The sequence below is a fragment of the Alligator mississippiensis genome, chromosome 5 (genome assembly GCF_030867095.1).
Source record: "Alligator mississippiensis isolate rAllMis1 chromosome 5, rAllMis1, whole genome shotgun sequence".
Taxonomy (NCBI): domain Eukaryota; kingdom Metazoa; phylum Chordata; order Crocodylia; family Alligatoridae; genus Alligator; species Alligator mississippiensis.
In genome coordinates, this window is record NC_081828.1 from 3,376,388 (window position 1) to 3,388,618 (window position 12,231).

The 12,231-nt window shown below is 63.2% G+C and overlaps 1 protein-coding gene across 2 annotated transcripts; it reads left to right on the forward strand.

Moving 5' to 3' along the window:
• The first annotated feature begins 3,674 nt into the window (after positions 1 to 3,674).
• LURAP1 (leucine rich adaptor protein 1) lies at positions 3,675 to 11,922 on the forward strand. 2 transcript variants are annotated; one of them, XM_059727778.1, is made up of 3 exons: positions 3,675 to 3,943; positions 7,504 to 7,593; positions 9,588 to 11,922. In XM_059727778.1, the coding sequence occupies exons 1-3, from the start codon at positions 3,740 to 3,742 to the stop codon at positions 10,233 to 10,235; spliced, it is 942 nt and encodes a 313-aa protein (XP_059583761.1). In that variant the 5' UTR covers positions 3,675 to 3,739; the 3' UTR covers positions 10,236 to 11,922. The 2 variants fall into 2 exon arrangements, with proteins under 2 accessions (XP_059583761.1, XP_059583762.1); XM_059727779.1 differs by lacking the exon at positions 7,504 to 7,593.
• The last annotated feature ends 309 nt before the right edge of the window (positions 11,923 to 12,231 follow it).

Sequence of the window (12,231 nt, forward strand, 5' to 3'; positions counted from 1 at the left end):
GTCAGGCATTGGAAACAGGCACCGAGAGGTGGGGAATCTCCAGCCCGCGAAGTTTTCAAGAGCGGGTTGGACAGACACATGGCTGGGATGGGTTAGGGAAGGGTGCTCCTGCCTTGAGCCGGGGGCTGGACGGGACGTAACCTCCTGAGTCCCCTGCCAGCCCTGCTTTCCTGTGATCCAGTATATACACACATACATACTACACACAATTTATACACGCACACATACTTCTCAGCTTCCTCGGTGCAAAAATGAAATTTATTTCCTACCTATGGGACTTTTTACCATCTTTAACTTTCCCTGAGCCTGAGGAAGGGTGTGCAAGCCCAAAAGCTTGAAGGAAAAAATGATATATTTTGCAATTTCTCGGTTGGTCTAATAAAAGGTATCATCTCTGAGCCAAGAGTTCTAGAGTTGTCATTTCTTTTTTTGTCTCAGACCAACACAGCTACCAAATATATCCCTGACACATACCACACACACACACACACACGTATATACACACATACACATGTATACACGCATGCGTATACCTGCATATAGACACATATATGCGCATATCTATATACACATGTCTATACATGTACACACATATATATCACGGACACGGACATATATACACACATACATACACACACACGTATACAAAGGCTGGTAGAAGTTGGTCCTGACTTCAGAGGGTCTGCTCGGAGCGGCTGCACAGGGCTGGGGGTGCCAGCCCCTCTCATGCCTCCCCCATTCAAGCTGGCCTGCGGGGAGTGCCCACCCTCCGCCCATCTTGCAGGGGATCGGGGGCAGCCTGCCTTCATCCCCTGGGACCCCATCAGTTCCTGGGCTGCTGCCAGCAAGGCCAGGCCCTTTCCCTCTACCCTGCATCACCGCTCCGGGCTGACCCCGTTGCCCCCAGACGGGAGACCCAGGGATGCATGGCCCATAGATTTGGGCGAAGACAGCGTCGCTCCTCCACAAGGGGGCAGTGCGCCACCGCCCCTGGGCTGACTGGGCCCAGCCGGATGTCCCACTTGCAACAGGCTTGGGTTTGGGGTCTTGGCTCGTGGCTGGGGGAAGGGACCAACCTTCTCCTTGCCCCTAGGATGCTGTCCCCTACCACTGCACCATGCTGCAGTCAGCAGGCACTGGCACCTGGATGGAGCAGGCAGAGCGCTCGGCCCTCCTTTGTAGACAGGACATGGGCACTAAGTGACAGGGCCAGGGTCGCACAGGCAAGCAGTGGCAGAGCCCTGCTCTCCCTGGACAACATCCGCTGCCCGGATCTCAGCAGCTCGCACCTGGCCCTTGTGCGAAGGGAACTGCTCCATTGCCTGGTGGCAGCAGTAGGAGGCTGTTAGCCTCTCCTGGAGTGGACCAGGCACAGCCTACGAGCCCCTCAAATCCCCCATCCTCCTTTCCCCCCGCAGTGTCAAGGGCTGCATCTCCTCCCTCCACGCCTGCCTCCCCAGGGGGAGATCAGCAGCCAGCTGGCACGGCTGGAGGTGGGGGTCTCTGCGAGGGGCAGCCAGGCCCTCGGGTCCCGTCATGTCCTCAGTGTGGCCCCGTGAGTCCTGGTGCCTCCTCGCGGGCATCGGGGTCAGGAAAGAGGCCCAGGAGAAGGGACCGGGGACTCGGATGCCTGGGCTGTGGTCCACAGAGGTGTCTCTGACAGCTACTGACTGCCCGCAGGACCTTAGGCATGCCAAACATACCTCTCCTGCCTCAGTTTCTCCAGTCTGTGCAGTGGGGACAGGCCACTTCTGTGTCACCAGGCACTGCCCTACTACACAGAATAACACAGGCCTCTTCCCTTTGCCACTGACCCACTGCATGGCCTTGGGCATGACACTTAAGGTCGCGCTGTCCACAGAGACCAGAGGAGCGATTGGCTTTTCAGAGCAAAGTGCCTGGTGGTTTATAGCTCCATGCCTCAGTCACCCCATCTGTGAAATGGGCAGAGAACGGTGCAAGAGCCCACCTCTGCTGTGCAGCAAGACTGGAAGTGCCCCGCGGTGGTGGCAGGGGGTTCAGCACGTCCTCATGCCTAAGCACACACATATGCACACATGTATGCACTGGTGTGCACACATGCCAGGCCACAACACATGCTGCCCCCATCCTTGCCCAGCTCCTGTCCTTCAGGCCTGCTCGCTCCACAGCAAAACACCTCATGAGCTCCGTGCCTCAGTTTCCCCACCTGAACTGACACTGGAGCCTCAATGCCCCGGAGAGTGTGAGCATCCCCCACATGTGGCCCTGGTACAAAGGTAAGAGTCTACAAGTGCTGCAGGAGCTCTTCCTTCAGCTCATGCGAGAGACGATCCTGTTTTTAGTGTGGGTGAGCCGTTGCGGTGCCTCCGACCCGCTTCTCCGCATGCTCCGGCCGTGCAAATGATTAGGGACTTATGCAAATACTATTATACACGGTCAGGTGTAACCAGGCCATGGAGACCCCACGGAGGTGGAGAAAGGGATGGTCCTGGAAAGCAAGAAATGCCCATCTCTCTCAACTGCGTGAAGGACTCCTGCACGGTTCTTTATCCATTTTTATCCCAGCAGGCCCTGGGGGCTCAAACCCAGATCCAGACCCTGTCTGTGCTAGGTCCTGTACAGACGTGCAACCAGCTCGGTCCCTGCCTCTGAGCACACAGTGATCACCGGGTTCGGTAGACACGGGCACAGGGGACTGAGAAGAACTAACAGTGTCCTTTATGGCGGAGCAGCACTCAACCTCTGCAGACCCTTGGTCTGTCTCTCGTTAATTCACCGAATGGAGGGGCCTTCTCCCAATGCCCGACCTCCGTGGTCTCCTCCATAAGGGAGCGTCTCCAAACGAGCACTTCTCTCGCTGCAGAGGACTGGCAGCCCGATGGACCAGCGGGAGCGGGGCTGGGCAGGCCGTGCCTTACACACGGTGGCGCAGCTGGCTAACGAAGCCTCCAAACGGAAATGGCTAATGAATCACCCTTGGTCGGGAGAAGGCGGGGGTGTCAATTATGGCCCTCGGCCGCGTGCCGGCAGCAGCACTCCTGCTCCCATGGCCTTAGTCCACTGGGCCCTGACACCCCGGGGATCCCCTTGGCACTTGCTCAGCTGTTTCCAGGGTCTCAGCAGGCCTTGCACGGAGGGGGCAGCCCGTCCCTACAAGCCGTGCACGGCAATCGTCCCAAGGCTGTTACTGCACAGAGTGGGGAAACTGAGGCACGGGACAGCTTCGCAGCCCTCAGCCAGCTCCTTCCAGCACTTGCACACCTGCTTCCTTTGCCAGCTGTCAGCGCCGCCGTGCTGTGGGCCTGGCGAAAGCCCCCATCCCAGCCAGGAGACACTCGGGGGGGGGCCGGGGCTGGTCTCTGTGGGACGCCTTCTCTGAAGCGGGGAGCCCGGCTGCGGCGGGGAGAGGGGCAGCAGGTGCAGCTCCGAGTTCAGATGTGGGCATTAAGTCTGGGTTTCTGGGAGCCGCCTGGGCAGGGCGCGGCCCCCCGCAACCACCGGCTCCCGGGCCCTGGCAGCCGCGGGCTCGGCTTCCCCGCAGAGCGGAGACATGCCCGAGGCGGCGCAGGAGGGCGGTGGCAGGGAGAGGGAGCGGCGAGGGGAGGGGAGGGGGCGCCGGGCGCGGGGGAGGGCGCGGGCGAGGGCGCGCGCCGCGTTTGTGCGCGCGCGCCGCTCGGGGGAATACGGCGCGGGCGGCGGGCGCACACGGAGCCTTACGGCGGCGGGGGGCCGCGGGTTCGAGGCCGGCCCGGGCGGGATGGAGCCGGGCGCGGCGCTGCCCGCCGAGCTGCGCGAGCTGGAGGGCAAGGCGGGGCGCGGGACGCCCGCGGGGCTGGCGCGGTGGCTGCGCGGGGACCCGCTGCTGCCGCTGCCCCCGGGGCCGGGGCCGGGGCCGGGGCCGGCCGGGGCGGGGGAGGGCGCGGGGCTGTCCGGCAAGATCGCGGCGCTGCGGCTCGAGCTGGTGAGTGCCCCCCCCGCAAAGCCCCGCTGTTTTGCAATAGACCCTTTTGGGTTGCAATACCCCCCCACCTTTGCAAAGCCCCGCTGTTTTGCAGCACGCCCCCTGCACTAGCCCCCTCCCGCAGCCGCACCTCCCCCAGGGTTGCAGCACCCCTCCCGGGCTCTGCAGAGCCCCGCTGTTCTGCAATAGACCCCCCAGCTCTGCAATAGTAGCCCCCCCCCTCCGCAGTAGCCCCCCCGCAGCAATGTCGCTGCCCACCCTGGCAGCACCCCCAGCTCTACCGTAGCCCCCACAGTAGCCCCCCTCCCCGGCTCTGAGTAGTGACCCCCCCACAAGGATTTGCAGTGCCCCCCCAGGGCAGCCCCCCCCAGCTCTGCAGTAGCTTCATGTAGCAACTGCCCCCGCAATAGCTTCCACAGCCCCGAGCCCTCTCCCCCACCTTTAACACCCCCCCCATCTGCAATAGCCCCCGTGGACAGCAATACCCCTGCCCCAATTCTGCCATCCTGCCCCCCAGGCAGCAACCCCCCCCAGCTCTGCAATATTCCCCCTGGGGCAGAGACCCCCCAGTATTGCAATAGCCCCCCTGCAGGGTAGAGACTCCAGCCTGGCCATAGCCGCCCCTCGGTAGTGACCCCCCCCTCCCCCCCGATCTGCAGTAAATAACCCCCCCAGCTGAGCCATAGCTGCCCCCCAGGCATCACCCCCTCTGTTCTGCCCCCTCCCGCACCCGGCCAGGGCCCAGGCCCCCCAGGCTGTGCTGGGGCACATGGGGGGCTTCGCAGGCTCAGGCTGGAGCTATTCGGTGCCAGGGCAGCTGTGGGGGCCCGTTCATGACCGTCACCTTTGCTGTTCCCTATCCCCTCCGCGGTGCCCAAACCCCCGGGGCTGGCTGGGAGTCCCCTTCCGGCGGCTCCGGTGCCCCACACATCCCGCTCAGTCCGGGCCAGCTGGGCCCGAGGTAACATCGCGAGTCCTGATGATCCGGCAGGAATCGGGCCCCCAGAAATGCAAATCCTTCCTCGTCCCTAATTACACCCATTCTCCACCCACCCGGAAGGAGGCTGCAGAACTGGCCGCTCCTGGGAGCAAGGAGACCCGGGCTTCGTTCCCGGTGCTGCCCCCCACTCACTGGGTGACCTCAAGCCCATCACTTAGCTCATTTGGGCCTCAGTTCGCCTGGCTGTAGCCTGCAGGAGGTGCCAACCCATTTTATAAAGCGTTTAGAGCGCCAAAAGGAGCAGGGTGGCGTTGTTATAGGACAGGAGGTCAAGGAAATGGAAGTGCCTGGGGCTTGATCCTGGCAGGTGCCAGGGATGGGGGTGCAGAGCTGCTTTCTGCTCCATCTCTGGCAGAGCCGCTCGGGGCCAGCTGCACTCCCTGCCCCGCGCTGACCCGGCCTGGGATTATCGGGGAGGGGCCGGCTCCAGCGTCGCCCTGGCCTGCCCCGTGCCTCGACCCTTAGCGCCCTGTGCCTGTCCACGGCTCCACGCCTGTGTGGGAGGGCGCCTGCCATGTTACAATGGTGAGGCGGTGAGCAGAGCCCTGCGGCCGGCTGTGCTGTTCCGCCCCAGAAGCAGCTGCGAGTGGCGGGGGTTGGTCCGTAGCTTGCGATGAAAGCAGCTCCTTGCGGGTAATAATAGCACAGAGGAGTCTAATGAGGACACCCCGATCCCATATCACCCCCCTTCCTTGATCTCCTGCCCTATAACAACGGCACCCTGCTCCTATCGGCGCTCTACACGCTTTATAAAATGGGTTGGTACCTCCTGCAGGCTACAGCCAGGCAAACTGAGGCCCAGATTAGCTAAGTGACGGGCTTGAGGTCACCCAGCAAGTGAGTGGCAGCGCTGGGGATGCAGCCCAGACCTCCTGGATCCCAGGAGCGGCCCATTCTGCAACCTCCTTTCGGGTGGACGCAGGCTGGGTGTAATGAGGGAGGAGGAAGGGTTTGCATTTCTGGGGACCTGATTCATCCCGGATACAACACAGAAGCCTGCTTTCCCAGCGTCTTGTGTGCAGGCCTGTTCTCTCTGAGTGTCGGATAGGCTCTCCCGGGCTGGCCTTTGCAGCAGGAGATGGCTCTGGGGGTCTGAAGCCCGTGCCCCCATGCTATAAAGACCCAGCCGAGGGGGGTGGGGGGGGTCCTCCAGATCCCTGGCATGAGCAGGCACAAATGTAATGAAGAGAGCTCCCTGCATTGGTTTCTGTAGCCACCGATCTGGCACCAGCCTCTTCCTTCCCTTCCCTGCTGGTTTTGCTGCCTGCGACGGAGCCTGTCCTTCTGGCGGGCCGGCCCACGCTCTCCCAGCTGCCGGCCCCCGCAGCCCCCTTCCCTGACGCCCGACTGACGTACACCATGCATGGATACCAGATGCAGCAAAACCCAGCTCCGCGTGCCTCCGACGGGGGCTTTTTTAAAGGGGCATCGGCAAGGAAATTGCTTTCGCATGGTGCTGCTCGCAGCGTTGTGGCTCAGGGGAGCAGGGACGATCTAGGGAGCCACGGCTTTTACCGGCGGGCCGCTTTCCCGGTGGGTTTCTAGGCTGAGGTCTAAACACGGAAGCTGCTTCAGAGGCCGGGGATGCAGTGGGGGTGCTCACGGCACCCCAGGGCGGTGTTGTTAACCCTGCTCCCTAATGTGGAAACTGAGGCACGGAGCAGCTAAGTGATGTGCCCGAGGTCACCCAGGTGGCATGACTGGAGCTGTGGCGGGTCTCTTGTCCGGAGGCTTGAGAATTGGCGGAGGCAGGCCCCGGGCTTGGCTAAGTGCAATGCGGGACGCAGCCCGGCATCCCTGGCTGTTGCACGCTGTGGATCTCACCCCCAGCACCCTGCAGGAAGGCAACCTCGCTCTCCACGCCCCGGCATCCTTCAGCCCTGGGGTCACCTTGGCTCAGGAGGCCCGGAGCGCAGACGGGTGGGCGTGATGGCAGGCTTTGCACGCAATGAATATCGAATCTGGTTCAATAGAGACTAATAGGGGCTGGAAGGGAGCTGCAGAAGTCCAGCCCCTGAGGCAGCATCAGCCCTGTGCAAACCGTGCAGCCGCACGCCAGTTGTCTGTCCCTCACCCTCTGCTTGTACTGGAATCCAAGACGAGGGGCTTTCCCCCATGTTGAAGGGGGTGGGGACTCGTCTTGGACCCGAGTGCGAATCCTCTAGAGGCGGGTGAGCAGGAGAGCTGGTGGGTCCCGGTGGAAAGCATTCACCGGTGGGCCTGACCTGGGTACGAGGACTGGCTCTCGTGCTCTGCGCCCTTTCTTGCACCTCCGTAAGGAGAGGGGAGTTGTGGAGAAGGTCCAGAGAAGGGTAACAAGGATGATGCATGGTTTGGAGGGGGGCTTCCCTAGGACAGACTGAAGAGGCCAGGCCTGGTCCGCTTAGAAAAGAGATGCCTAAGGGGGGACGTGAGAAGGGTTTTCAAAACACTCAATGGCGCGGAGAATGTCACGAGGGATTTATTACTGACGTCTCCCAATGCAAGCACGAGGGCTTACGACATAAAATGAGTTGGTAGGAAGTTCATGATTAACACAAGGCCGCTCTTTTCCATCCAGTGCGTCACTAAAGGGTCGTTGCCACCAGACGTGTGGGAAGCTGGCAGCTCGGCCAGGGATGGGACACATGCTTGGAGGAAAGGGGCATCGGTCGGTATTGAGCACGGGAGCGAGGGCCACGGCCTCTGAATCAATCAGACCTTCAGTGCTGGAGGCTGCGAGGGAGAGAGGAACGGGGGAAAACCCTGCTCGGACCCAGTCGCTCTCCCTCCAGCCTCCACGCTCTGCCCCGTGGGATGCAGGACGTGGGCAAGATGGCCCTGGGGTCTGACCCAGGACAGGATGCTCTCTGCTTTGGGTCCGGCCTGGGAGGGATCCCCATAGCAGCGCCCCAGTCCTCGGGGCTGGACGCTGAGCTGGACGGTCCGTGCAGTGCCCCTGGGCTGGATGGAGAGCGCAAAGGCACTCAGCAAATCTCTCCGGCGCTTGGCTGGGCCATGCTTTTGTCCAGGAGGAGCAGACCTCTGGGGAGCGACTCGGTCCCTCCCGCCAGCACCGACAGGGCTGGGGAAACACCTGCCTTTGCTCCCAGTCCCATGCTTTCAGCGCTTCCTGAGGGACGCATCCTGGCCGGGGGTTTCCTGCTCCGTCCGCTCCTCCCCACTTCCCCTGGCTGAGCTAAGGCTGTCCTGCCTTGGCCCCGCTCCGGCCCGAGCTAGGGTGGGGGGCTGCAGCAGTCTGGGTTACAGCCAGCATCCCCCAAATCCCGGTCTGGTCTCAAACCCTGCCCCAGGGGTCTCGGCTGTTAGCGAGGGGCCGGCTTTGCACAGACGCTGCAGAGAGTTGCTCCCTCGACCCCTGGCCCACCTGCTCCTGCTCTGCGCCAGACCGTGGCAGTGGGCGCTCCCCTCTCGCTGCTATACTCAAGCCCCTGGTCTCTGCCCAGGGGGTACAGTCAGACCTGCTGACCGGTCCTAGGAGCAATCACGGTGCATCGGGCCCAGCTAGGCCCTGGGGCCAAGATGGGTCCCCCAGAGACCCCCCGCCAGGGAGCTCATGCTGCTTTATTCCACCCTCCGCTCCATCCGTGAGCCCCGCGCTCCTCCGGCAGGCTTGGCCTCCATCATAGCTGGGCCACAGCCATCCCGTAGACCGTCCAGCTCTGACTCAGCCCCCCACGAGGAGCTCAGAGCTGGGCTGCTGCCCCCCACCCCAGCAGGGAGGTCTCGGCAGGGTGGGTTTGCTGCAAGCAGAACAGCTGTGCAAGGCCCAGCTGCAGCTGTGGAGGCTCTGAGCCCACCCCCGGGCTGGTCGGGAGCCCCGCGTATCGGTGCTTCGCTAGCCCAGCTCAGCGCTGTAGTTGGGGGCAGGAAGGGATTATGTCCAGCTGGCAGGCAGAGGGGAAGAGAAGCAGCCAAGGGGGTTTTCCAGTGCGGTGGAGGGATCACGCCCTGCAGGGTTGGTCAGGATCCCAGAAGTGGTTCAGGACATTGCAACAGCTGTGAGGTCCCATCACCCTCAGCCCGCCCCTGCCACTGGAGGGGTAATTCAGGCCGCCTGAGATACCCCCAGGAGTGGGCACTGGCACGGAGGAGAAGGGCTGCGCTCATGTACCTCTCAGCCGCTCAGGGCCAGACGTGGCCCATGCTGGGGGTTGGAGCAGCTGAGGGGTTGCTCATCTCATCTGAAGATCATCTAATCTGGACGTGAAGCAGGTCTGGGACGTGGAGGGGGGCTGTGTAGCCTGGACGCGGGTGCAGGGGCAGCAGATGGAGCGTCCCGGATGGGAGGGACGCGCTGCGGCTGGGGGGCGCGAAGGCTGCCAGCACGTGGCCTGCGTCCCACCGCAGCTGCATGCCGCCAGGAGCCAGACCACACGCCAGGCCAGCTCTCAGCCCCCGTCCGACCAACCGGGTCTGGCGTGTATCCCCAGCGGGGCAGGTGGCTCTTGGGGGCACGGGCTGCAGGGATGCTCCATGCACCGAGCACACGCGTGACGCAGGCCCCGTGCACAGCTGTGTGCCTCCGTGGAGGGGTGCAATGGGGAACAAGGGCAGAGGGGGTCGGGAGATGGGGGAGCCCCCCGGGCCTGGGCTGGGTCTCTTGCCCTCTCCTCACCTTGGTGCTGCTTGTCTCCCCTCCAGGCCTATCTGCGAGCCATCGACGTGAAGATCCTGCAGCAGCTGGCGGCCGTGAACGAGGGCATCGAGGCCGTGAAGTGGCTCCTGGAGGAGAAGGGGGCCCTGACGAGCCGCTGCAGCAGCCTGACCAGCAGCCAGTACAGCCTGGGGGGCAGCCAGGAGACCTCGCGCCGCGGCAGCTGGGCCAGCCTGCAGGACCCCAACGACCGGCTGGACAGCGTCTCCATCGGCAGCTACCTGGACACGCTGGCCGACGAGCTGGACGAGTACTCCCAGCACGCCGCGGACCCCCGGCCGGGCGCCCCCCTGGCCCGCTTCGAACAGGACTGGGCCATCGTCGACCCCGAGCGGGGCCTGGCGGGGAAGGTGGGCTCCCCCGGGGCCCGGCCGGAGCAGGCGCGGCTCGGCATGGAGCCTGGCTCGGCGTGGGCCGCGAGCCCCCCGGACCGCGGCAGAGCGGCGGGTAACGGCTCGCTGGGGAAGCAGGCGGTGCCGCTGGAAGCGGGCAGGGAAGCGGTGGCGGCGGGGGACGCCGGCAGCCGCAGGGGCAAGACCGAGGCGGAGAACTGCAAGCCCAACAGCAAGGTGCACCTGGAGTACGATGCCCACTGGCGCTGGGTGCAGTCCCAGGATGACGTCACCTTCTTGTAGTGCCGGCCGGCTCTGGCCTCGGGGGGCAAGTCCCCGGCTCCGGCGGACCCCGCCAAGGCACCGGCTTTGGCTCCATGCGGATGTGGGAGCGGAGGGGCTGCGGGGGTGAGGGCAGAGGGGACCGCAGCGCGGCCGCGTCGCACTTCTGGGAGCGGAGGCGTTTCGGGCGGGATTGGCCCTTGCAACCCTGTTTCGTGGCTCTGTGCAATGCTGTGCAACCCCACTGCTGGTTCTTCCCCCAACGTGGATGGTAGCTTTGTGGTGCCTCAGTTTCCCCGTCTGCAGCCTGAGGCTGAATTTCCCTGTCTCCCAAGCGAGAGGGAGCCCATTCCCCCTTTCCTGCGGTGATTTAAGTGCCAATCGTGTGCTCGGTGCTCGGCGGACGCGGCACTTTGTATTCCCCCTGCGCTCCCTTAGCACAACCCTTGCACGGGCATGGTTATGATGTCATGGGCCCTGCAGCGTGACCTCATAAGTCCGAGAGAGGGAGTTCGCTGTGCTAGTCTGACGTCAGGCCTCTCTCCTGCCCCCCAACCCTGCCCCTCCTTGCACTTTAAGCCCGTGCTGGCTCTCGCGGCCTGGGCTGCTGCAACCTGCTTGGCAGTGACGGCTCTGGAAAGAGTCTCCGGATGCTGAGTCCTTCCTCGGGCACCCCCAGGGCCAGGCAAGCTCTGCTGTCGCAGAGATGAGGGAGTGGGAGAGAGACCCCCACAGCACCCTGGGGTCTCCCCCAGAGCCAGGCTGACTGCTACACCAGCCCAGATGCCACCGAAATTCACAGAGCCACGGGGCCTGGTTGCAACGAGGATGGAGCTGGAGACAGCAGCTGGCGGGTCTGTTAATCCTCCTGAGGATGCCTGACCCCGAATATGCCTGCCTTGTGCTGCTGCCCCCCTCCCCATAGGGTCTGCGCTGTCATCTGTTTGTGCGTCCCCCCTGTTCTGCAAACATCTCCCCCAGCCCTAGCATGATCTCTGTGCTGCCCCTGGCGCGGGGGCATCTGTCAGGCAGCCTTTCCCCTGTCCTGCTGGCTGGGCAAGCCATCCCCTCACGCCCCTGCAGATCAGGAGCACGTCCTTGGATGCCAGTGCGAATGCAAGCGTGACTGTCCCCCATGCTTCCCAAGCAGGACGTGGCCTTTCCCTGTTTAGGAACCACTGCTGGGAGGGATGGAGGGATGCGTCTGAGACCTGCCAGATGCTCTTGGCATTCATCCCGCTACCTTATGGGATGCTCTTCTGCTTAAAACTTGTCCCGGTGCAGCTAAGAAGCAGCTTGGCTTCTCCTCCGGCTCTTCGGGGCTCGGCTGTGTGCTGGTGGTGCATTGCCTATGGCCAGAAGCAAACTGGACCGGGGGCCTGCGAAAGGCGGACAGACCTCTCCACTGTAGCTGTGCAAGCCCAGGCTCTTGGAGGAAGAGCGACGACGCTGCTGTCTGTCCTCCCCTGACTCGCGACCCCTTGCAAGCAGCACGGCTCATTTCTCCTGCACCCAGCCCAGCACCTCAAAGCTGCTGCCCGCTGTCGAGGCCGAACAAGGCTGCTGTGTTATTATGGATGTTGTGGCACCTTCCTGGGATGTGCTGGTGTGTTGGCAGCGGGGCGCGGATGAGGCTGTGGGGTCGTGGTGCTGGTAACAAGCTACTGTCCATGGGATCCTCTTGGGGAATAAACCCTTGTGTTCCTAACGGTGGTGTGGAGATAGTGGGCTTGTTCGGCATCACCCTCCTTGCAACTTTGCAAGGAGATTTGGGGCGAGGAGGTAGGGATCTGCAGGCTGGCAGGGGCTTCAAGGGTCTCGTAGCAATCTATAGTCGGAGGTGATGCTGTTGCTGGTTGGTGTCTCTCTTAGGAGAGGTCCCTGATGTTTCCAGCTGTGTGCGGTGAACTGGGAGCTCGTTCTACTAAGGGGAGAGGGGAAGATGGCTCACTGGCTGGGAGATGTGGAGCCCACCCCTTCCTCTGCCGCTGACTCCCGGTGTGACCTGGGCACGGAG